General features: G+C 46.0%; 1 protein-coding gene across 2 annotated transcripts; it reads right to left on the bottom strand.

Annotated features, from left to right (window-relative positions):
* Nucleotides 1-2,161: 2,161 nt before the first annotated feature.
* On the bottom strand, nucleotides 2,162-26,629 carry Toy (twin of eyeless). Of its 2 annotated transcripts, none has more exons than XM_070675370.1 (9): nucleotides 25,310-26,629; nucleotides 18,833-19,085; nucleotides 18,165-18,345; nucleotides 14,929-15,205; nucleotides 13,430-13,594; nucleotides 12,971-13,053; nucleotides 8,457-8,683; nucleotides 7,822-8,069; nucleotides 2,162-5,098 (listed from the first exon to the last, which is right to left on the bottom strand). In XM_070675370.1, the coding sequence occupies exons 1-9, from the start codon at nucleotides 25,320-25,322 to the stop codon at nucleotides 5,010-5,012; spliced, it is 1,536 nt and encodes a 511-aa protein (XP_070531471.1). In that variant the 5' UTR covers nucleotides 25,323-26,629; the 3' UTR covers nucleotides 2,162-5,009. The 2 variants fall into 2 exon arrangements, with proteins under 2 accessions (XP_070531471.1, XP_070531470.1); XM_070675369.1 differs by having other exon boundaries at nucleotides 7,822-8,084; nucleotides 25,310-26,628.
* Nucleotides 26,630-26,751: the final 122 nt, after the last annotated feature.

Raw genomic sequence — 26,751 nt, 5'->3', positions numbered from 1 at the left:
ATTTGTTAATACTCATACACTGTAATTGTTATTAATAGTATCATTACAGATAATAAGAAAGTCGCGTAACCACTTCCGCGTGATGTCGGTTGTTAACGATTAAAGCATAATTTCGCTGAAACGCATTTTACATGCATAAAATTGCGGTAACGTTCAATTCGCAAAAGTCTTACTCGCAAACGCAGATTTACAAAGGTAACATAATAAATGAGAAGTACTTTAATCTACTATTCGCGAAATGCACAGCCTGTTGCAAGTGCAGCGCCTGTTTGCGGTGGATATTCGTGCAGACGTGTATAATACGTAACCATTTAGTGGATGCGTATTCAGTTTATTCCTGAATACTGCACGTAAAATTAGAATCGATAAACGTAACAACTTTTGAAATCATATATATATTTTTTTTTTTTTAATTGTATGTAATCTTATTTTTGCAAGTATCAAAAATAGCTTACAACAAATTCAGAATTTTAATATATCCGAAAATTACTTAATTCTCAAATGTTTAAAATAATACGTGATAATGAAAAGAAATGTAATTAACGAGATACTCAATCATTAATAAAGAAAATGACAAATATTTCAGTCTACTTTGGATCCCTGTGAACTCTTTGCGTTCTGAGCGCTTTATATTTTTCTTGTGTTTTTACCTCTTTCCCTATTTTATTTTTGAAATTACATATATATGTGCCTATGCATATATGTTTTTATATAAGACGGTAATATTTCTACTGATAACAAAATTATAAAACATTTCATAACTCTAACGCAAAGGAAAAAGAGGAGAAGAGACTTTTGTATAAAAGAATTCTATGTTTAATTTAATATCGGAAGGAATTGTCTAAAAATTCCTTTCCCGTTGAGTGAAATTTTTATAATAAGGAAGTGGCCATTGGCTGTTTTAAACAAAAATGTTGTCTCGAACTGGAGTTTATCGTCGCGAGAATTGATTTCATCATTGGTGACGTTCAAATGCACCGAATGGTTTTCTCAGCGTTTTTCAATTCACGCCGCCTTTTATTTTCGTTTTCTTCCAAAAATATAAATTTACTAATGTACACAGTACACTTTCCATTAAGTGCTCCTCGCGTATAAACGTTCAACAAGTTTACACGGGCTCTACGTGACCGTGTAAATGCCGACGAGAAACGAGCGACGCTGCTCCGACTGGCGTAATTTTACACATACTTCACACGTTACTGTTTAACACAATGTATATCGTCCACGGTTATCTATTGGCTGCTGATTAATTGTAGAGAGTTCGTCACCTACATTTATTACGACACGACGCGCGTCAGCATTGTCGATAAAACGATCGTTACGCGTTACGTGAAAGAGAAATAAAAAAAGAAAAAACCCCCCTCCCCCAAAAAAAAAAAAGAAAAACGCTTGCAAATATTCACATCGCGAATACAGAAAATATCGGGCACGCACAATGTTGCCTCTTGAAAAAACTCCGCCGAGTTCTGGAACGATAAAATTCGAAAATATCGAACCGCTGTTTTCACGCCGTTTTTTCCACACCTACGAATCAGTGACTAATTATTCGACGCGATCGTGCGTCGCGACTCGATTACGAAAAAAACGCGCTACTCCCCCCGTTAGATGGTGATCGAAATGCATCGATTAAATGGATCACACATTTACACACCCATTGAAATCACAATAAGGTCGCACAGGTGGTTGATATTTCTTCTTGCGATGTTTTTAAGTTGCCTAGTTTCATGGATAATAGAGTCGTCCGACTTTCATATCTTTACGGATTACCGAAATTGTTATTATAAAAGTTTCGCGATGCGGAGTGATAATACGTCGCTAAAAAGATCGCGGGTTTAAAATAGCAATAAACGCAATCGTTTTATTCCTGGGATTACTTTTTTAAATGACATGCATGAAATATTATGCGAAAATTCCGTATTTTCGTGTATTTTTGTTGGCGATAAATTTTATACATATTTTTTTGCCGATTGAGAATCCGCTCCAGAACTCTTCTGCGAACGAAATAAATTTTTTTTTTACGCGTACGGACACGTATCGCGAAAAATGAAAGGTGAATAAATGTAGGCTCAGATCATGTGATTTTATTGAAGTTCTGGCTGCTGCATGGCGTAAGTAACGGAGAAGTCATCATCTCGGTGAGGGAAAACATTGAATACACGGATAAGATGTTGCGTAGTTTATAAGGTGGATTACGTTCGAACGTAAATGGAAAAATTCGTCTAACTTATTTACGTATATATACAGTGATAATTATTTCTAATTTACAGTACTGGTTTAAAGAGAGTAACAAATGCTATCTTACAATTATCTTTATACAGCGTAATCGAAAGAATGTGCTTCGATCGTGTGCGCGGCGACGATTAACGAGTTCGATGCCAATAAGGTTTCTCGTTACTGCGAGCACCAATATTCGCGATTCGCTCGAGAGGACGAATCCGCCTCCTCGGTCCATTAGCTCAACGATACGTTTACATTAATAGTAATAAATACCGACGCAAACGTCCATGCTACTTGCCTCCTTCGAGCATTACTGTGACACTTACGAAATCTTCCCTACAATTACGTCGGTTTATTCCTCACGACCTCATACGTCACTCTGCCTTCCATTAGGGTAATAACGATGGTACAAGCTACGGATTGGATTGTCTTAGTCTAGAATCGTGTATCTTGGACCGGAATGAATATTGTGGAGAGACGTGTAAATGAAAAAAAAAAAGAAGCTTTAAATCGAACATTTCGGCCTGCTCTCATTACTCGCAAACGTGTTAAATAGCTTACGCGAAATTTAAAACATTGCTGTTCGCGTAGTTACGTTAAAAGGGGATCTGAAACGGTAATATTGCTATCCTGCATAAATCTTGCACACTGATCTCGATGAGGTTTAAATCTAGCGTAATTTAAAATACACGGGACGACTTTTGTTGCGCGCCCGATTGTATTTGCGCGACGAAACCGCGCGTGAAGAACCATTTGCATTAATAATATTGTAATGATATTTCTGTCACGTACAAGTGGAAAAAAAAAAAAAAAAAAAAATAGGGAAAAGAAATATTAAAAAAAAAGAAAAAAAAATTGCCAATTTTTTTTTCAAAAGAGTTTTTTTTTTATTTCCAAGTATAAATAAAAAGTGTGTGCTATAAATAAATTAAATATATATTAAAAAATTATTTCTTACACGTAGCTCCGGGATATTTTTTGCTCGAACAAGTTGCCGATCGATACGCTCTGTTCACAAACGGACATAAGCCGAGGCCGCAGCATCCTTTCGAGAGCGCGGTGTCTTCCGACGCCATATCTACCGACAGACAGGATGGCCGGCCCCGCTGAAAAAAGCCGCCCTCCAGGCAGCTATCAACCCCCGCAAACCGTTCCCTCCCGCAACGAAATCAGCCTCATCGGGAGACTACCACCCTAAACTCTCGCGAGAATATATTTCGGCGGGAGCCGCCTACGTGTCTGCGGCTCCCTTTCAATTTCCACGCGGTTCGCGGCCGCCCTTACACGAAGGAAAATATTTGCCGGAAACCGATACAACGTGCGGCAAACAATATGCGCCCGGCGCTATCCAATAAATCCGGTAATAAAGCTCCCCGATACCGAAAAACGAAAGAGAAAGAGAGAGCCGCTGTAAATTTAATGAATGCTCTTGACATCGATCGACTTCGGGGAAACTAAAAGGTAGAAATTCGCACACGCTGGACGAAGTGAAAAACAACTTTCCCGGCGCATTATAACGCTCGTTGAGAGATTCTTTTCCAGCGGTAAAGCTGTCGGCAAATACGCCCGAGATTGTTTTCAAATTACGCGACGGTACGCCTTGAGGTAATTTCGCGTTTCTTGCGCGATTTGGTTCTTCACGCGAAAATCGTCGACGTGATAACGGTACAGCGTAACGCAAATCATTTTCACACACACTATCGTGAATAGGTAATTACCCTGCGTGACCCGGGGTCATGCGTATACATCTACGAAATCTAGATCAGACACGAAGTGGAAGATGGGTAGAGTCCATTTGGTTCTCAGCAGAATTACAAAACTTATTGCGCTGCCTTCGTCTCCGCTCGGTGTAGTTATGTCGCGTTGGTAAAAAATCTTTTCGCCCGGTTTCAAAAAGGATTTAATTACGGACGCGCGCTGCTGCTCCATTACGTTCGCCGATGCGGGCGTCGGCAAATTTACAAACTGTTCAAGAGGGAAAGGAACTATTCTATCTTCTAATTCTAATCGAATAGTTTTGTAGATAGGTATTGCCATTCAGAAAATTGACGGTCGTGAACAATCGAGGACGCGAGTTATTAATCCGGCATGCGAGGAAATTACACGATTAACGATATTAACTCTACGAATAATTAAATACCGTCCGATCGGTCGGGCCGTTACGAGATAGCTGCAATTGTCGTTCATAAAACGCGCTTCCGACGATGTTGCCGATCGGAAGCTGTCAGCCGTTGCCGGTTTGCATTTACGAACGGAGGACGTTCTCATTAATAAATAAGTAATCGCGAATAAGCAAATGGAATTCTTTAACTTACGAGACAACGGAGAAGGTTTCGGAACACTTAACGTCGTTACTCGGACGTGGGTTTTAATTCCACGCACAGCCGACACTAACTGCGCGTCTTCGATGCGATCGGCGTTCTCACGCTCTCGCGCGAACTATCGGAAGGGCGAGCTTTCCTCGTAGCGTCTCTCTTCGCATCCGCCGTGAGGCTGCGACGGCGAACGTCACCGTCGGCAGCCGAGCGCGAAAGAGCACCGCGCCTTGTCTCGGGACAGGAGATCGTCACTCGCGACGGTGCACGGGCATATCAGTCGTTTCACTCACTGGTGTCGGAGTTGTGCACGGGGGTGGTCGCCGGTGTGCTGGGGGCCTGATGCTGCGTCGACTGCGTCGGTATCCCGAGGGAAGCGAGGAGCGGTCGTGGCACCGCGCCCGGGGTGGCGCTCGGCGGCGGCGGGCTCTCCTGCCCTACGAGCAAGCTCGCGGGCGGGAACCCGAAGAGCTGGGATCACTGGAGCCTCGGCCAATAGTTGCCCGCCAGGTCCGGGGTCTGCGAGGGAATCTGCACCGGTACCGAGACGCCGGCTGATATCACTCCTGGAACAGTTCGAAATACCGGGGGATTGAGCGCATTTGCGATCGCACGAGAGCCCGTCGAAGCTCTGGAAAACGGGGCTGGGAAGATAAGAGGGTCTGAACGGGCGAAGCCGTACGGACGGTCTAACAATGCGTTGAACTACGGCTCAAGTACATTTTGCGAGAGCTGTCGTTCGGCAGATTCGAAACTCGTTATTATTCTAAATGAAAATGTTAATTGTCTTTGCCGCATTATTTATTGCACATATCGTATTATTATTTATAATAATAATTTAATTTCGTTGTTTCGTAACACCTCGCTCGTTAGCTTTTTTTTTTTTTTTTTTTTTTTTTTGATTAAGGAAATGCGGTTTCAGTGACGCTCGACGGTCGCGTCGCGAGGGGAACGCGTCATTAATCGCGTGAAACCCAACGGGACTAATTCGTTAAAAACAACCAGGACGTATTTAAGGGAAAACAACGTGAAATGCACTCGCGAGCGTCGCCCGCGGCGACGGGTGCATAAATAGGATTCGGTTATGATAGCACGCGCGCGGCGGCTTCGCACACTTCTGCAATTTGAATTAAACACCTTAACGAGCTACGTCTAATCCAATATAAACTTCCGCGAAAACATTTACGCTCTATGGGGCCTCGCGTCATAACTTCGTTCCTCGCATGAGCTATAATTATGGCATAAATGCAAGACGGGTAATTTGGCGAGCGTTACAACGAGGACGCGTGCCGTAATTACATTAACTGTCGGGTCTATCTCTATTTGGCTGAAAGTTAACCCAAAATATCGATACAAAAATTAATAACGACGCGAGGCGGAATCTCGTCCGCTTTACGTACGTTTCCGAAATCGAATTGAACGGCGTTGAATCGTATTTAATTGAAACCGTTATCGTAAAACAATTTCTTGGCCGCGCGGACTTTTCAAGTATGTACGCGCTTTTCGTGACGATTGATTTGTTTGTGAATGTTCGCGTTCTCTGTTTGTTCGCTAAGTACGTACACTTCTTTAGATTTCAACATTCAATCGCATCTCGGTAATCTCTGAAACTCGATCTTTGACTTCATATCCGAGAGGCGCTGTCACCTCGATGCCGAGGGGATTAATCGAATATCCGTGACTGTCTCGTACGCCAACTGCGAGGCAAACTCGCACGGTTACGCTCGTTTCCGCAGTTGAGCCCCGTCGACTGCGGGGGGGCGGCTACTTAACTATGAAAACGGCGGCGTTTGAGCCGGCAGGACAGGCGCGGTGCTAACGAGCGCGGTGAAAGTCCTTACGGCGCTCGTGCACGTAAAGCGATTATGATGGATAACCCGCGGCTCGTTCCGCACGTAAGGAGCCAGGACCACGCGGCTAGTGGGTGGAAGAGCACGACGGAAGGGTGTAGGGGGCTGGCGAAAGAGCGGAAAGGACGAAAGACGGTCGTGAGAAGAGTGTGTTCGAAACGGCGAGAGGAACAGCGGGGTGGGACACAGTGCGCGCGTGTTCCGCAGTATTCCACCATTCCAGCTTGCGCTCCGCTCCGTTCCTGTAGGTACGCCGCGCACCCCCGTATTTCCTCCCCTTTGGGTTCGCACGTTATTGAGCGCTCGCCCAGCCGAGGCGAGACCCAACCCATCCACATCCTCTGTTCACCCCTGTATATCCTCAGGAGAGAGAGGGAGCGAGATAGAAAGGGAAAGAGAGACACGGAGAAAGAGGGCGAAAGGGAAGCCCGGCGGAGGGCGACGAGAGGGACGGATAGATGGATAGACGCGAAGAAGTGAGCGCACCCCCTTCAAGGGTGGAAGGGTGTAGAGGCAAAGGGGACGAGAGAAAGGGGGAGAAGAGGCGGCGGAGGCTGCGAGAAGAGACGCGACCCTCCGTGGCTTTCGCTAAACGGAAGATGAGGGGGTGAGATGTGGAGATAGACGGAGAAAAAGGATAATAGGGAGAAAGAGTCGAGAGAGAAAAGAAAGGGCCGAACAGAGGAGCCAGTCGGTACGATAAAAAGGGAAAGAGAAGGAGAGTTGAGACGAGAAAATGGAAAATTCACCAGCTACATCGGCGGGGTTGGAAAACCGCCGAACATCCCATTCTTCGATTCAGCCCAGCGGCGCCATGCGAGATTTGTTTTAAAATCCTTTTACAATTCCGTGGGCGAGCGTGGAGCCGCGACCGCGTCGTTGCCTGCTCGCTCTTTATATCTCTCTCGCTCTTCTCTTTCTCTCTCTTGTTCTGTTAGCAGGACTATGTAGATTGCGTGTGAAGAGGCTCCCAGGTAATTCTCGACGCTTTATTTCGCGCTTTGAGCCGGCTAGAACGCGAGGAAGAAACGGGCGGCCGCGCGCGTCGGGTGAAAATTGGAAACGAAAACCTCCGCTAGTTTTTGGCGAAGTTTCGCTCGTTTAATCATTACATCTTCGTATTTCTGTTTATACGCGGATTTTCTATATTTTGCATCGATAATTGAATAAAAATTTTTATATTTGTTTTTTATTTTTTTTTTTACGTATGTGTAATTTAAGTAATTTCAAAGTTAGAAAAGAATGTTTTTAATTAGAAAATATTATTTTGCAGTCGATAAACTTTTTCAAAGATATGTTACAATTTCCTACGTGATATCATTGTTAATGTTCGCCTCCGGCAGGCGTAATTATTCCTGGCGTTATCTAAATTACTCTTGCACGACCTTGAAACCGCGAGGCGCGAGGAATACCGCAAATTAGTTATGACGAGAACTCACCGGTTGCGGTCGAGGTTGTCGGCTGGTAAGGTGCTCCGCCTGGTCCTCCGGATTGTCCCCCCGGCGTCGCGGGGGTGCCACCGTGAGACGTAGGGATGCCTCGATGCGGTTGCGAGTGCGCGGCCGCGGCCGCGCTGTGTGCGTGAGAGTAAGACTGCGTGAGCGAATGGAGAGGCTCGTGAAACACGTACGCCGGGTATCCCTCGGCACGTTGTTGAAGACAGCTTCCACCCATTGACCCGCCCAGGCTGCTTGACATCGAGCTACGAATGAGATAAGCGCCCATGTCGAAAAACAACGGACAACTCAACAAACAGCATGCGTGGACTCTGGTTATATTAACGTACAATCTGCACGTTTGCAAACGGAAGCATCGGGATTTAACGGAATTAATTCGGAATTAAATAAAACGGAGATTTCGGGATTCGAAAGAGAGTTAATAGAACATTTGCATTAAACTTATGCGAAAAGAATTTGACACACCATCCGTAGAAATGTTTTAACTTTTACAGCAATGAGTATTGCCGTTATCGAACCGAGATTTTTTTTCATATAAATTTGAGGACAAACTTTGTGTTGTTTTTTTTTTATATTTTTTTATATATATTTTTTTTTAATAAAAAAATGTCTCTTACCTATATGTGTCGGGCATAGTGGCAATCGGCTGCGGTATCGACGAGTACATGGCGTTGAATCCGGCGTTTAAGGGCAACCGTGGCGTAGCAGGGGTGGCCGCGGGAGGCGCGGCGCCGCTGCTACCCCCGCCGCTGCCACCGGCGACCACCTGATCGACGGCGGCCCTCCTCTGGTTCCGTAATTTCTCCTCTCGACGCCACTTCGCCCTGCGATTACTGAACCACACCTGCAACCGACACAATGACGGTGCCTTTGTCACGATAAGTGTGCAGCCGCACACTCGGCGCCGCCAGCACAGTATTTCGCATCATCCGCACTCGTTCGCATTCGCACTCGTTCGCGCTCGTTCACGCTCGACGACTCTCTTCTGCTTCCTCTCCGGAGAGAACGCTCTCACCCTCCCGAAACCCTGTTGTCTCGCTCTCTTCTCCCTCCTTCCCCCCCCCCTTTCCCCTCTAACTCTGCCCGACAGAGGTGTTCGCGTTATAGCGTAAAACCTAGCGTTCAGGCAACTCTTTTCGCATCTCGTGCGTGATCCGCACGAAGAGACGCTTCTCCAATTCGTTAATTGCGATTGAGCAGTTGTCAGATGGGAAATTGAGTTACTCTTGCTCGCTTGGCCCTTTCCCGTGCAGCCCTCCGGTCCCTCGTGCATTCTTTTTACATGTTTTTACCTTGCCCGCCTCTTTGCTGACGCGCACATTTATACGCGTCCCTTTCAAGCTTCCGATAGTACTACAAATTGCACCGCGCCCGATATCCCGTGGAAAAAGAAGAAAAAAAAAAAAACGCGCGCTATAGGTAATACCACGTAATACGTCGTTACAATCGTGCCGCATTAATAGTATCGAGATGGGCCGAAGGTCTCTGATTATTTCTGTCTGTGATGTTACAAGATTTTTAAAACGTCGATTAACTTTAACCTTTATGCATTCAATCGATTCCTTGTCTCTTTGCGGAATTATAATTAGAAGAGGATAAAAGAGTACGTCAGAATTATATAAAAATGTGGCAGTACAGTGAAAATACTAGAGAATTAATAACGCCTACAATGACTGTGTCCTTTCGCCGTGTTTATTCGAGGCGATATCTCGAATAATGGAGACTCGTAAAAAAAAAAGAAAGAAAAAATATCGAGACTTTATCGCTCCCTACGCTACGTTTGCACGGATTTCCTGATTTTTGTGATTCCTTTCGGCGATAAGAGGATTCGTCCCCTTCGATATATCGGTTTTCCCTCGCTGGCACTTAGAGCAATCCGTGAACCGTGCATTTAGCTCTCACATCTTTTCTATGCACGTGTTGTGATACTATTTTGTTACATTTTTCAATTATCTCAATGTACCGTGTACTAGGTAAAAAGTATTTTAATTCTAAATCTATTATTAATCGACAGGAAAAATCCAAATCTAAATAAATTACGTTTATTATATGGCTGATAATTGTGCGGGGGAAAGAAAAAAATAATTTAATTACGGCGTTGAAATTTGTGAAAGAGGTGATCCGCATATGTTTGCATGCTAGCGCGCACAGGTGAAAATAGAAGACAAAGCAATAACAACAATTTCCATTTCTGTCGATTTCGGCGTAACGAATTATCGCGTGCGCGATATGGGGTAAAAAAAGAGAGATGTTTTTCGCAGCGGAAAGAAATGCCATCAGCGTAGAAATACAAGCCTTCCGCAATCTCACGTATAACGTTGCGCTACGAGCACGATGGGGGTCCTCGATTGAATCAAAAAATAAATTCTATCCTCCTGTCCTCCCATTGGCGCAGCAAATCGTGTTCGACCACCCCACCGTCAAATATCTGCCATTCGCCCGCAGCGGGCTTCTTCCGCCCAATACTATCGTCCCTCGTAAACTCGTCCTCCCTCGTCCCAAAAACTCGTCCGAATCGATCCACGCGAAAGTCGGTGATCCGAGCGCGTTCGGTTCTTAGTATTACCTACTCGAAGAGCACGAACCTCCTCCGAGCTTCGTCAACGGCCGAAATGCGGCAGAGGACCGGTTTCTGACACTGGTTTTCGGCCTTGAAACTTCGACCTTCGTTCACGACGTGCCGACTGGAAGCGCAAGAAATTCATTCGTTTACACGCTTCGCCGGTATTTCCAAAGACTAATGAAGCGTACTGAATACCGTCGCTCTGCGAAGATCTCATTTTTAGCTGCGGAGTGATGTAAACGTGAATTTAATCTCTTTATTCGTTCGATGTTAATATTGAATTCGGCAAATCCCGCGTATATATAGCAGCTTTACTATTAATTATTCGTTTCGCTCGAACGTTTTGGGGTAAAAATTTCACTTTTTCGTCCTCGTGGCGCGCATCGGCCATCGCGCTCGCACGAGTCGACTTACGGAATGCCGCGGATGATAATCGGCCAGCGACGTGGCGGTAGTACGGCGTGGCGAATCTCGTGGCCATGGCCGAGGTATATAGGTGGAAAAGCGAGGGATGGGCCAATCGGAGGGCGACCTCCCTGGGGACACGACCATGGTTGCCATGGTTGCGTCCGAGAACCCTCTTAGGCCTTTTGCACGAGCCCTCGCGGCTCGGAACGGGCCGCGTTTACATGCCGCGCCATGCCACGCCGCGGCGTGCCGCGTAATGTGTTCTGAGATCCATTAGAATTCCCGGCGCTTCATTCTTCACCTTTCACGTACTTTGCCGTTCAATGATCGTCCGGCGATCGGTCCAGCTCGGCGATCTCCGCGGTTTCCCTCTTTCATCCTCTTCAGCGAGCTCTGCTATCTTTTACCCTCCACCCTCTTTCGGTTTCGCCCTGCCTCGCTCGATCTTCCTCTCTCTCTCTCTCTCTCTGTCTCTTTCTCTCTCTCTCTCTCTTTCTCTCTCTCTCTCTCTCTCTTCTTCGTCGAAACTTCTCCTTTTCCCTCCCACGCCGGAACTCCCGGTTTCCTGCACTTAGCAAGATCAATACCAGCCAACGAGGCTTGAAAACATGCGTCAACATGGTCTTGCACTGTTTGTACGTCCACATAACGCTCAGCGCGCCCGGTTACTACCACACCAAACCCCGCCGGCCACTTCGTCGACCCTTTCGTCTCTTCATACCGCGGCGGTACAGGTGAGAGGCGGCAGGAGGTGAAGAGTAAACACGGTCAAACAATGTTCGATAAGGCTACGTATTAACGATTCGACGTTGATATTAATTATAATTGTACAACACGGCGGCGTTCTGTTACCCCTCGTTATGATTAAAAAGTAAGGCTCATTATCAAAATGGGCAAGCTGCTAAACAACGTCGACGTGCGTTACGAACACGATTACGTGCGTAATATGAATTTAAGTAAAATAATATTTTCACGCTGCTGATAACTGTTGGAATACATTACTTCGACGGCAAGACGAAAATGTAACTCTAATTAGAATTGTAATTCAATTATTAAGTTATTTATTATGAAATATAGCGAATACCACAGCGCCACGAAACGGGAATTTTAATGCAGTCTATTGATTCTAAACCGGACTTGAACAACGCGAATAATTAAAATGTCCAAAGACCGTAAAACCGAAATAAATGCGTTATGAGAATTTAGACATTCAGATCTTGAAATCTTTAAACTTTTTTACTTATTACAGAAGTTAATATTTACGTTTCTTTTACTTTAATTATCGTAATTTCTTTACCAGTTGCACCTTTGTACCCTGCCACATAAAAAAAAGAACTTTTTTTTTGTATAATGGAGGCCGCGGAAACTTTTTAAGGGAGCGAACAAATGACCGTAGTGGCACTGCACGTTTAAAGGTAAAATTTTATAAGTTTCTTCTTTTCTTATAATTTAAATGATTCTCGGTCTGTCGAGATTCTCTCTTAGCTTTGTCGATGCAATCAAAGATTCTTTGAATTTCTAGAACGCCCAAGTTTTTTTTTAGAATTTAATTATTATTTCGTAAGGTTTAATCTAATAAAAAAAATTTTAACTTTTAAAATTATTCTTTCGTGCTTTTCGTCATTCACGAGATCTATCTAATAAGTCTTAAAACACAACCATGATAAGAACTCAATACGATTAATTAATTCACTGTTTAAAAAAAAAAAAAAAAAAAAAAAAGAAAATACATTTTAACGCTTATTTCTATATTTTAACAAATAAATAATAAATCATGCGCATTTATCGCGATTTGACGAGAAAAGTTCCCGTAAGCACACGTAAGAATACGCAAATGGTGGCGAGGTAGTCGGACGAAAGAGGTGACAAAATCTCATTGGGAGTCTCGTGGGCGGCATCAAGCTCTCACCGTCGGAGGTGTTTAATGTTCCCCACGTACGACCACGTGGCCGCACGTTAAAAGCGTTTAATGAAAGGGCGTCGTCGCACTTACGCCATTCGACCCTCCCGGGAGGGAAACGAGCGGAATAAGAAGAGAGAAAGACGCGGCCCGGGGAAAATGCTGCGTGGGCGAGAGGGTTGAAGAGAAGAGGACAAGTGGGTGGAGCGAATGTCGGTAGAGGAAGCGCACACACGCCGCATTCGCACATTCACACTCACCTGGATACGTGCCTCAGGTAATCCGATCTTCTCGGCGAGACGCTCCCGTGCAAACACGTCCGGGTAATGTGTCCGCTCGAATTCTGAAACGAAACCAGTTTGCAACAAGTGCTCGTTATTTAGCCACGTCGTCGGCATTAATTATCGCGATATACGCGAAAGCTTGCCCGGCTATCGCGCGTATTTTCATTCGACCGGGCGGAGAACCAAATTGAGAAAAATCTCGATATATCGGAATACGCGGATAACTTTTACATCGCGGATGAAACAATAGAAACAGTTTTAATTTAAAGTTTACGGGAAAAACTATGACAAGTAAATATTGTTTAATTGCATTTGAAAAAGAAAAAGGATTACAGATAAGCACGTGGGGTTTTTTTTTCTTTTTAAGACACGTATTTAGAATTAATTGTTAAGATTAATTTTTTTAATTGATAAGTTTTCATATTTTCTACTGACCTTTCTCGAGGCTGTCTATCTGCTCGTTAGAGAAGGAAGTTCGGTTGCGCTGTAATTTCCTCTTCAGCCTCAGCCGCACTTGCGAGTCCTCATCGCCAGAGGAGTTGTGTTCCGAATTACCGTCCGAAGTTGTCTCCTGCTGATGCGACAATAGGGATCCGGCGTCTGAAACGAGAATTAATTATCTTTCCTTCAAATGCATTGTTCCAGCCGTCTCTTAAATGTATCTTTCATATTTACAATTACATAAAAGTTTTGTGTTATCGTTAAAATGCAATCCTATCATACATAACAATTGTTAATCTGTTTTCTAAACTGTGTCGAGTGTTAATCACTTCTCTATCGCTCGAATAATAAAAAATTAATTATTTAACATTTGGTATTTTTCTCACATTACGAAAACCGTCGTGATTTAATTAAAATAAAAGCCTGCTGTCCGACAAATCAATCGGCCGATCCTGTAACGCGATCTGCCGTTCTCGAGATTCCTAGACACCGCCGCGCGTTCAGGCGTGCGCGACCGGTCTTCGGGGTCGCGTCTCGTGTTGGTGCGTCAGTTCGTACGCGCGCAAGGGTAGCCCCTCGTCAAGCCCCGTGGGCCGCGATTACTTTCCGCCTCCGCGCACCACACCCTCATCTCTTTCCATTCCTCCCGGCACCTTTCCCTCCGGTACCTTCGCCCTGTCCGTGTCTGTCCCTCCGTACGCCAGAGATGTACATATATACGTACGCCCTTACGCTCGCGTACATAGGTATTACATATATACGTAACACACACACACGCACACACACATCGTTTGCTCGTCAGCTGCTCGCTTTCTCGTTCGCTCATCTCAACCCCCGCGCAACCCCCGCGCAACCCCCAATTGGACTGAACCCTGCGAGACCCCCTCGACTAGAAATACCGGCACCCCAAACACGCCTCTTTCTTTCCCTCCGGTTCTTCCTGCCCGCCGCTTTAACCATCCCGTTCTTCTCCTTCCCGCGGAACCCCTCCCCCCGAGCCTTCTCGCGAATATCCCTGCGCGTAACGACCAGACCGAGAACGATCCACGGCGGTTCGCTGCAGACGGATCGTTGGCTTTAATTTTCTAGGTGACGACGCACGCCCGGCGAAGAAAGAGATGAGATTAGCCCGTTGCTCTCTACAATCCGGCCGCTTAATGCGCCCGCTGTGGCCAAAGTGACCGCGATCGACCGTTCGATGCATTCTTGTGCATCCAAGTGTGTCATACTATAAGCGGCACTTTGACGTATTCAGTAAGGCGTGAATTCACTACCTTATAAGTGGCGACGCGATTAGACGTGTGTAACTTGACAAATTCTTAAAAAATTGTATTCTCTCTTTTGGCTTATTATCACATAGCGTTATTTAAAACGTAAAGATTAGCCTGAGTTATATTAAAAAAAAAAATTATTACAATCTGTATTTGAGGCATAAAAAAAAAATTGCTAATATTAGAAATATTTGCGCAGAGTAAAATTAAATCGAAACTTACCGCTTCGTTTTAACAAAGAATCGTCGCGGCCGTGAAGCTGACTACCGGGCAGAAGGGTCTGGCCTGATCCAGGAGTCGCCGCGGTTGGAATTCCCGTGGCTAGAGGATGATGGGGAGGTGTTGCTGAATACCACGCTGGCGGCCAGCCTGCTGCCTGCCCGTTAAACATTCTCAGCTTGTCGTAAACGCTCTCGGCACCCTGATGCGCTTGCACCGCAGCCGCCTGTTGCTCCTTTTGCGAGGCCAGGTTCCTGAGTACCCTGTTAATAGACGACACCTACGAAGAGGCGAAATTTTTTTATTAAAATCGATTTAAATTGCTCATTAATTCAGTCTGATTAGCATTAAGAAAAAATAAAATATATTGCTATTGGAATTACTATTCTATTAAAAAAGATCCTATTAAAAAAAAAAAAAAAAACGCGTTACGCGTGAATTACTGTTAACGATCGCTTTTATTGCGTCACTATATTCCGTGCGATTAAAAAATTTAATTCGACCTATTAATATAAATGTAAGTGAACTGCCAACACGCCGTCGGCCGCAGATCACTATGCTGTAATTATTATAAAGAAATTATTAACTAATAAACTATAATTAACTAATGTCCGTATTTTTATTTTTTTAATATAAATAAAGAAAGAAAAACGAACAATTAAAAAAAAAAAGTATTGCCGCTTTCGGGCATTAATGATACGCGCGACGTATCCCCGCGAACAAGATATCTCCGCCGTCCATTCGTGATCAAGGGAAAGAAAAATAGAGGCGGAGGAGGTCGGATCGAAGTGAGGTTCTTTGTAAAATCTTGCGGCCGCAGCCACTCGTCGCCGCACGAGAATCATTTCTGTCGTCCTAGCTGCGCACTGATTGTCCGCTCCTCGCCGTCACCCCTTGCGCAAGATCCTTCTTCCTCTTTTTCGTCCTCCCGCAGTCGCAGAATGCGAAGAGGGTCATACTACCCCAGATGAAAGGATACCGCCATCCAATTATTATTACATAAAACGGTCTCCATGGCTCTCCGTCCTCCCCCCTCTTTCTCCTTTCAATCCGCGGCCGCCGTCATCGTTGTCGTCTTCACCTTGTACCCGTAACCGAGCCACTGGCTAACTCCGAAGTTATAACGAGCCAGCGTATAGTACCGCGCTCTCCAAGCATCGCGCTCTCAACTTGTACATAACGGTCCTTGGCTCGTTCCATACACGCGCCCAGCCCCCGTTCTCCACACCCTTCTGTAATCGACGCCGAAGCTTGACGCAGCAGCCGGATATACATAGCCGTTAATGCAGCGCGGACGTCGGGATATCGAGCGGAGCTTCTTAATTACGAGGTCGACAAGCTTTCGACGAGAACGGTACGAGTGCGCAAAGCCGATCCTTCTCGCATAGTTTGAGTCAAAACCGACGGAATAATGGCCGGGTGTCGCCGAGAAAACGTGGCCGTGAGAATGGAGCGTTGTACGATCGTTCATTAAAGCTGCAGAATTAAAGACGAGGAAAGTTCGGGCTCTTCGACGATTTAATTATATTTGGATGAATATTGCGCTTCACTTTAATATACCGCAGCTTCGTAAATAAATGTAATTTTCAATACAAAAAGAAATAAAATTTTACCGTGGCGGAAATGATTAGAAGATAAAAGTGGAATTTTGTTTTTAATTCGGTTTTCGACGAAGGTACGTTAGATTTTCGAGAAATATCAATTCTTATCGATCACATTCGCTACGTCCGGATCTTGTCGAGCGTATGTAACTTCCACCATCTCGACTCATTCCTACGCTATGAGACAGGCGAATAGCGGAAGCGACGTTTCTAGACGAGTTATTCCCGGCTAACCCGGACCAGGTTCTCCGTCATCAAACCGTCTATCCAGCCTGGATGCTCAGAGAGAGAGAGAGAGAGTCGCTTCGGACCGCTCCACTCTCACCGCACAACAGCCGCAGCGTCGATGCAGGCCATTACACGCGCGACCGGACACGAATAATTGTGCAACACGCTTAACTGATCCCATTCACCCTGATTCTACCCGCTCCCGTCCGCTCTCGCCGCCGACTAACCCCGCGCGCACCCCCGACACCAACCCCCGACGCCATGTGTACCAGCCGCAATAGCCAACGTCACCGCCAACGCTACCAGCGATCCACCGGTAGTCGAGAATGGATCGAAACGATCGCAAGCACGATCTGTCGATCAAATGACGGTCCCTCCTCTCTATTCTGTTTTGAAATTATTCACGAAAGGAACTCCAGTCTGATTTTTGGTTGACCGATTTCAAGAAATCCGTACGTTCGCTTCAAGCTCTATATTTCATCGTTTTATTATTAAAAAAAAATTTTTTTCTAATTTATTATTAATAAAAGCGTTGCTTGGTGCTTTTAAAAAAAAAAAAAAAAAAAAGACAATTTTATTAAGAAATATGTGTAATAGAAACGACATTTACAAATGTAATCTCGCCACTAGACTGCGCATTACACGCTTGATGACAAAAGCACGTGCTAGACGTTCTGATTGATCGTCCTGGAGCCCCCCGCGTCTCCCGTCAGCCTTTTTCATTCGGTTCCTAGGAATACACCGACAAGAGCGAGTTTACTCCGCAAGCCGATGGATAACGACTTGTGCGCGTGCCATCCCCCTCGATATTCCTGACGGGTAGTCGATAGGGCGAAATACTGCCGGTGGAAAGAGCGTCTTCGGAGGACGCCAGACGAGGACGATCGACCTTTGAGGATATTTCGCGCGGCCGAAGAAGGGAGGTCGGATGGGCAGGATGTTTGGTAGATGGACGTACGTACAACCGGAGAGGATTCTTCGATTCGGGGAAGGGCGATCAGACGCCCGGGAGGGTGGACAATGCCGAGGTCCGCGTAATGGACCGATTACCCCACCCAGCCGATCGCATTGACGAGACTTTGATTAGGGTCGAGTGGCCGGATCCGACGGGTAAGTACACCCAGCAGGCCGCTCGCCACGATAAGTCGACGGCGGATTACGCGTAAACTTATACCGTGTTCAATCAACGGCGTGGCGCCGACGCAGCGGGAAACGTACTCGCGCGTCGCGATTTCGCGTGCGAGACAAGTGGAATGTTAAGAAATATGCGTAATCTATTCTTATCTCGCCTCAGTCTAATCCGCTATACTTAGCGATATGCAGTTAATCCAGATGTTTACTTATTATATTAATCACTTAAGTCTGCTTGTTTCTAAGTTAAACATATCTCACAGCCAGCTCGTTACTTACGCTGGGAATATTGTCGTTATTGCAAACGCCCTCTTGCAAAAGTCGATCGCGAATCTCCCAGGCAAAGATCGACGGACACTCTCGTTTGTAATCGGCGATTTTATTGACCACAGGCGTTGTCGCCACTCGCGGCTTGCTACCACCGATCGCTCGCGGTTTGATCGAGCCGGTTTCGTAATACCTGAAAAAAAGAAAATTAACATTTTTGCTTAATGGATATTAAAACATTACATCGTGATGGGTTTTTTTATTATAATATTACAAAAAAAAAAAAATATATAAATCTTAAAAAAAAAATTGGATAAAAGTTAATTTCATTAACACTCCACAATTTGCAGGAACTACGTTAGATTAACGAAAATATCGGTGTGTAAAAAAATGGAAATATAACGTAACATTCGTTTATTATTACATATCCAATTATTTTTAAATCGCTAAAAATAGCGGAAAAAATTCGTGAATGCCGTTGCAAATATATCGATTGGCTGTTAATTGCATCGAGGAAATGCAAACGGTTGTGTCTTGTGTTCATTGAATCTGGTTGATTGAATCTGCTAGCAGACAACAAGTAATCAAATTTCGTCGCTGTTCGAGCTGCGGAATGATTTAATTTTCGCAAACGCCTTCGCTCGTAGTGTCGTGAAAGATCAACACGCCGCGTTACTTACCTGCCGAGGATCTTGGAAACGCATCCGTTGCTGACCTGCAGTATGCGCGATATATCGCAGGGTCTGGCCCCGCTGTGGGCCAGCTCGACGATCTTCTGCCTCGTGGAGTCCGGCAGCGGTCGGCCGTTGACGTAAACGCCGCCGAGCTGGTTAACCCCGCTGTGTCCTGCAGCCGAGCACCCAAATATTGAGTTCTGTCCGACCATAGAACCCCCGCCAATACCCGCGCCACCCCCGTGCATCAAGTCCTCCTCTGTGAATCAAAACGCGCGCAGCGTGTACGTCACCTCGCCAGAACATCTGATTGGTAAACAGCGGATAGTACGCGCGCTGTACGCGTTCTTATTAGTCTAATTAGCGCTCGCGCCCGTCGCACGGATCCGGAAGCGTCAGATTGAACACCAAGGGAGATGTTTGCGTCGCGATCACACGGTCCGCCGCGCCGCGGATGTCACGTAACGAAGATCAGTTTGACCCTTGCGCGCCGATTAATTCGCTACCGTGTACCTTATTACAGTTATATCTGCGTGCGGCGTGTAACGCGCCTGGAGGAATCGCCGAAACGGAAATGCATCGCGTAGGTGCGCGATGCCGAGTGACGACGGTAATTGCGACACGAGTGGACAATGGTAGCAGGTATAACGAATAGATATACGGTACGGTATCGTGTAATTCGATCATTACGTGGGAGGGCTTAGAAATTGTAACAGTTGCGATACAGTTCTAACAATGTAGATATGCATGCATACGAACGGAAATGCTTTCGACTTGCTCGGAGAATGCAGCATGTGTCAATGAAAACAATTTAAAGGACATCGAAACCTCAGCGGCGAACGAAACAGCCTTTCACGTGCAGCGCGTCTTAATACAGGCAAAAATATCCTTTCAGCTTGTCCCGTCACTTTGTTAAATTCCCGTGGTGCGTTTCCGACGTAAGGAAAAGGAATGCTACGAGAGCACTGCGACGGCGCGACGCGCGGATACTCGAGAGAAGAGCTGTTACTAAATGCATCTTGCAATTAACAAATTTAATTAATTCCCGCTTTTGCGCCGCGCAAAACGACAAGAAATAGTTGGAATGTAATCTTGGATGGGCTCGCTCCGCCTTTGTCGCCGCGCGAAATCCACTTCGTATAACGACACGAAGTGGTTTTCTCGCTCGCTGTCTCGCCGTCGGTCCTCTTTCTCTCGTTTTATCTGCTTCTGTCCCTACGCCATTTCTGTCGTACCTCATTCTCACCGATGCGGAAGGATCGAAGATCGTCGGCATTTTACGATCAATCGTTGTAAAAATTTGGAGAAACAGATGGTCCTTCTCGATAAATAAATAAAAAAAAAAAAGAAAGAAAATTACGGCGACTTTTTTAACGTATAAAAATAATTTTAAAGATTCTGAAAGTTAGTAAAAAATATTTTAAAGTTATTTAAAGACACTTATAAAATTGACAGTCTATATCTTGTGTCTTATTAATTTTCTAAATAGACTCGTCTTTAGCGAACGTCTCTTTCATTCGCGACTATCTGCCGGCAATATATCTATCCCACAATTCCGCACTTATTACGGAAGGTTTCCTGGTTTCAGTCATCCCTGCATAATAACCGGAGCTTTTTAAGCGAGCTTCAAGCATGCTGAAAGGAATGGAATATGGTGATGAAGAACGAGAAGCGAGAAATTGGAGTCGAGAGTCTTGTTACAAATAATTCCGCGGCGAGGCAACGCGGAAATTTTCGAGGGGATACTTCTTACCCCTCCATTTTGTCCTTTCATTCGGCTGCCACGATTCGTAATTTGCAAAGTTTTCGAGGAACCTGCAAAAGGCTCGAAGCGATTCGACCGATTCACGACAACCGGGAGTGTCGGGATATAACGTCAATGATTTTTTTAGAGAAGAAACTGATTTTTGTTATCGACTTGGCGGTGGTTGTCATCGCTTTTCGCGAACTTTGTGCCTCGGCGAGTTTAAAGTCCCTTTGATTACGCGCACGGCGAAAAGTGAATGATAGCGATAAGAGCGAGACATTTTTCTTCAAACCAATTAAAGCGACACTCTCCGCAATTTCTTTCACAACGAGCCAATGAATATTCATCCCTCGCTTGAATTATAAAAATCGAATTAAAATAAAAGCACGTAGACCGGCGAACACGTGCAGCTGCCACGTTTACAGAACAATATACCACCCGCGAATTATAATTTCTATATATCATACCATCATGAATATCAAAGAGTCTCTTGCTAAATAATTCAATTTGTTTCGTGCGCCGCGATTTAATTTTCAAATTATAATTGGTAAAACGCTAACCGGATATGAACAAATATTATCCGAAACACTTCGTCTCTCACTTTTCCGTATCACTTTATCCTTTCGGCAGAGTAGATTTGCGTTAAAAATAGGCGACGGTAAAAACGGAGGACGTGGCGCGACGGCCTCGTCCTTTGAAGAGACGGCGCGCAAGTTTGTGCTGTTTTTCAACAAGTTTAATTTGTTACAAAGGGGGACAAGTGTGCACGACTTAGCAGTATACGTATAACGCGCGCGAGATTCACCCCTTTCACTCATCGTCTTTTGCCTCACGCTCCTCTCCAGGGGGGCGGCCATCCCCCGACGGAGGGGGATGATGTTGGCGAGAGGGCTCGAATATCGCCCGAGCCCGACGCCGTCGACCCGTGCACACACCCGCCGGCCGCACACATTCTTTATATATAATTTCGCGTTAATCTACGCGGCGGTGCGGCGCAAAAGCGAGTCGCGCCGCAAAGTGAGGCAAAAAGGTTCCACTTGGCTGAGCGTGAAACGGGACACAGATTAAATCCCATCCTGTGCAACCCCGGCGCACGACGTCGCGGCACCCTCGTCCCTCCCCCTCCTCCCTTCCCCCGGCCTCCCCGCGTCAGTTCGCTCGGTCGAGCCACCCCTCGCCACCCTCGCCAAACATCCCTCTTCCTCCCCGATCTCCGCGCCGGGCGAAGAGCAGTCTTTAAGCGCGAAAACGATCGCCAGTATTTAAGATGCGCGAATGGACCCGACGAATCGACGTAGTAGCACTTCACACGGGGCGACTTTGTAATTGGATTCTCAATGTAATTTTCGCGAGGTCTACTCGGCAGCGCGACCCCGAAGTTAACTGAACGATTTATTTGCCGGGAATCTCGAATTTCCGGGAGTCTCCAAAGCGCGGAAGATCGCAGAAGCGTCGCGCTAAGTGGTAATGCTGCAAAATTTTCGTAACTCTTGATCAATTTCGAGACTTCGGGAGTCGCTGTGTACGTAGCCTAGACGAACAAACATTAAACCCGTTGGAAAGGAACGATTGATCGTTACCCGATAATAGAAACAAAACAGCTCAACGGAGCGGCTAATGCGCCACTCCAATTTCCAACGATGACGGAAAGTTTGCAACGGAATAGTTGTTTAATGGGATGTAATAATAGTTTGCGGGTAATTAGTCCCGCGTTGCGACTCGAAACCGGCCGAACGTAATCAGTTACAGAGCGGTACTGGGTTCGAATGCATTTAACGAACTGCCGTTTATCCGCTGACATCCATAAAAAATATCGCTTTCGCGGCCAAATTGCTTTCGCCTCTCGTTGTTGCGTCGCGCATACACTAAATAATATAATTATGCGCATCGACCGCATTAATTAGACACATAAATCGTCCAACTCTCCGAGCTTGATACAATAGAAGCGATTACAAAACAGATATTTCGGTCGCGGTAGCACAAAACGTGTTATCAGACCGCCTACGAAAGAAAATAAAAAAAAAAAAAAAGACATTCCACCGGTTGGTTTCGCGGTATTGTAAGCGCGTACAATCGAAAATTAACGAACACTCACCGCGGCTCAATTATCCAATAAATTACGTTGAAAATTAAGGTAAACTTGTTGGCAAATAACTAATAATTTAACGAATAATTCGGAATAATTCGGTGAGAATTTCTCCCGAAAAAATATTTATTCAATCTTGCGTCGTCGCGTTAACTCTCTCGCTTTAACGTTTACAAGATCCGCGCTCGTTTCCGGCGACGATCCGGAGTTCGTTAGCGGCATGACGTCGGGTGGCCCAAAGTCGACGCGTTGTGTCGAGCGTTGACCGGTTAAACGTTATTATCGCGCCGGTGGAGATTCCGAAGAACAGAGTAGAATCGGAGGAAGAAGAGGGGCCGGGGCACAACCTCCGAGGCGTTTCGCGATAAACTCTCTCGCTTGGTACCACGGAGAACTTCATCTCATGCGCGTCTTTCAACGACATCAAAGATGGCATGCCAGGCATACGCTCTCTAATGAGTTGAATCGCGGTAAGAGCGCACCCGCTCTACGGGCGACGACGAATTCATTACGGACGGTGTTAAGAGGCGACGGCGCAGTATTAGCAGCCGCCATCCCCCGGTGAGCGCATACTCATTACCGCGCCCGTTATTATTGACACCAGCAGCGTGTAAGGCAGCTCGCAAGTGTGCGCCTCCGCCGTAGCTTTTCGCGGGTAAATACCGAACTCGTGGTCGCCGAGGGGGTTTAGTAATCGCACGTTCCTATTCACAGATAACAAGATGCTTCACGCGGGATAACGCGATAATCTCGGCGCTGCCGTGCAACGATTAAATAAGTTTTGCGCTGGTAAACGGACCGTGAAACTTCCGAGTCCATAAACGCTCACTGCGAAGGAAGCTACTGTAACGAAGGAAATCGACAGCAATTTTTAACGTCGAAGTAAATAAACAAATTGTGCCGTATATCGTGTTTTTTTCAACGCGGTGCACCGACAGCCGTGCAGCCCGAAGAGCGGAATTAGCGTGTTCGAAGCTTTCCCTATGGGTAAAAGTTATCGGCGTGCCTCGCGGACGTATTGCGGAGCCGTGGTCTCTATTGATTGGTCGCGGGGATAATCCTACGCCGCCGACATTTATTACCCCCTTGGAGCAGTGGAGGCAGGTAATCTCCGTTGGGCTCTGTGCTCCGGCACGCGCGAGATCCAATCCGGAGCCCGTAACCAACGCGCCGGGCCCATAACCATTAACAAATCTCGTGTAGCGACGAGAACGAAATAAAGCGCTCTCATGAATCGGCCGTTTGATTCCAATAGCTACCGGGGTTTTTTATGGAGAACCGAAGTAAGAGAAAGCGCGCGCGCGTCTGTTTTTTTTTTCTCTCTTTCTTTCTCTTTTTCCCTCGCCTTAATATAATACGTTGAAGAAAAAGAAAGAACGCGATGTGGAGGCAGACTGGTGGTTGGACGAATAAAAGAGGGGGCGCGCTCGTGCCACGCGAGCATTGTTCGCCTCTGAAGCTATACACGAACGCGAGGAGGGGGGACATTATACGAAGAGAAACAGGGTGGAGGAAGCACTTACCCTCCTACGAGTCCCATTATGATCTCGCGTGGGCCATAGCCGCGTAACGCGATCTCGCGTCTACGTTCTCGAGCGAGAAGTGTGGGTGACTCCCCGACCGGAGAAAGATTACGTTGCGTCGGGACAAATTGGCGATATAAGCGGCCCCCGCTTATTGCCGGGGGAGGTACGAGGGAGAAAAAGGAGGTTCGAACCAGCCTAACCGATTGTTGTCGGGTGTGGTACGCGTTGGGGGTCGCGAGGACGAATCTCTCGAGGTGCAAGAGGGCCTCCACCCTCCGTCTCGTCGAGTCGCTGGCGAAGGGGCCGCTGGCCCGACAGAAGCCGACCAAAGGCGTGTCAAGTTACCAACTAACCCCCGGGGGTAACCGCGAGCTCACCTAAGCTCATAAGCGTACGCGTATTTACTTGGCCCTTCTCTCGTATAACTCATCACGAGTTCGCTGGGAGGGCTGCGAACTTATCGGAGTCGTCTACCTTAAGAAAATTTTCATACACCTCATTTGTCGTCATTAAATTAAGTCATATGAGGTTTAATCGGTTCTTACTGTAATTATTTAAATTGCCGAGTGACACATTGCTTCGCAGGAAAGCGGTATAATCGAAGGATCAGTGAACATGTTGCGACAATCCCGAAATTTATAAAATTTACATTTATCTTTGCCGCGTGCATTCCAGAGCTTGCGTTAAAATTTATAAAAATTTGTTTTTCCATCTTCTTATGTATTTTTTTTTTCTATTATTTATTTCTTTGATTTCCGCGTAGCTACTTCTCCGATGGAGGTCGAAAAAAAATTATCTTTACCCTGCTCGTGTTTAATTCCTCGTTTCGCAAATTCTACACTTTTATCTCGTTCTTAAACAAAGTGTTCGGCAATTGACAGTGTTTTCTCGCACAACAAACCAATTACGGCCCTCGTAAATGACTCGATCCATCGGTCGGAGCTGTCGCCGACGAAACTCATTTATTGAACGTATTTAGGAAATCAGCTATTTGTTTGTCGATTATCGGAGTGCTGCCGGGCTGCGGCAGCGTTGGTCCCGGGTCAATTGCCAAACACCTGCCTCCCTTCTCCCCGTTTCACGCGCGCTTGTCCGCGGAAATTAAGTAAATTGATTCGACCAACCTTTATGCGGCATCTTCCAAAAGGGCGGCTCGGGGGTGGGCGAGCAAGGGTTAGCCACCCCCGCGCCCAACAGGGTTCTTGCCGCGTGCAGCGCCGCCGCCGCCGCCTCCCTGCTACGCGCTGCCGCAGCGCTCGGCGGGTATTCCGGAGCGCTGTCACTTTCGGCGATGCCGCCGCCACCGCTACCTCCGCAAGGACGAAGGTGCAGGCTCAGCCGACTGCCGCCGACCGTGCTACTGCCGCCTCCGCCGCCGCTGCCGTCTCCGCCGCCGCCACCTCCGGCCACGCTAACACAGTGCTGAAATCAATCGGAATATCTTGATCAGGCACCTCCCGTCGCGATCTGCCCTTAATTAAATGTCTCCACGCTTAATCCGCTTGAAAACGGAGAGAAAAACGTGAGACATAAAGGATATTTATTTCGTATTATCGCACACTCGCTTTGAACTAGCGTGACTGTGCTGCTCAATGAGATAAGAGCGACAAATCAGTTACTACACGTTTTAATAACCCTTTCTAATATACATTCTATTCCAATCTGTTATACTATTATTTAACTTATTACGCTTTTCTTTTCTTTTTTTTTCTTCCAAAGTTCCTTACAAAGTTCTTGTGCTATTTAACTTCCTTGAAAAGTAAACGCAATCTTATTCCTATGAAATTAATATCATTACGATTGTGTACACAGGTAACATAATATCTTCTAGAGAAGTAGAAATTTTTTAAGAGAAAGGGGAACGCTGATGATTTCTTTTCTCTCTGTGTTTCGTTTGCAGCGAAAAGTAGAAAGAGCGCAAAAAAAAAAAAAAAAAAAAAAACCCGCCGTCATGATCGCAGGAACGACATGTTAATCGCAAACATGTTAAAATACGTATAACATGTTATAACGCGGATGCCATATTATCGGGGCTGGATAATATCGTCGATAATGCCGTAACTCTCACGGGGAATATATCGCTGCGCGATGATTATTTAGCGTGGAGCGCGATCAAAAACCAATTTTCGGACGTAACGACGTAACGTATCGAGAGCGTGGATTATTAACCGACGCGAGCGCGGTTCGATTTACAATTTCGCGTCGTTCTTAATCGTATTGCGAAATTTTTACTTGGCGATACGCGAGAAAAAAAAAAAAATAAATAACACACGGTTTACGACGGCACGGCGTATAGCCGACGGCGAGCGGCGGGTCGGTGTTAACGATTAACGAACGCCGGCGCGCTCGACGGCCGAAATAATTTTACATACGTTCGGAATAATTTTATAAATTCTCGACAATTTACGAAAATTCAATTGATCTCTATACCTCTCCGCGGTGCGACGCGTCGCGCACGCCCTTTCCGCGTGCGTAAATAACGCGGCTTCAAAGAACATAATTCGGGGGATTATCGCCCGCGAAGCGTGGTAAATATTGGCGCCGTCGAAACTGGTTCGCCAAAAGC

Source organism: Cardiocondyla obscurior, linkage group LG03 (genome assembly GCF_019399895.1).
Source record: "Cardiocondyla obscurior isolate alpha-2009 linkage group LG03, Cobs3.1, whole genome shotgun sequence".
NCBI classification, from domain to species: domain Eukaryota; kingdom Metazoa; phylum Arthropoda; class Insecta; order Hymenoptera; family Formicidae; genus Cardiocondyla; species Cardiocondyla obscurior.
This window is presented reverse-complemented; position numbering and strand designations above follow the sequence as displayed.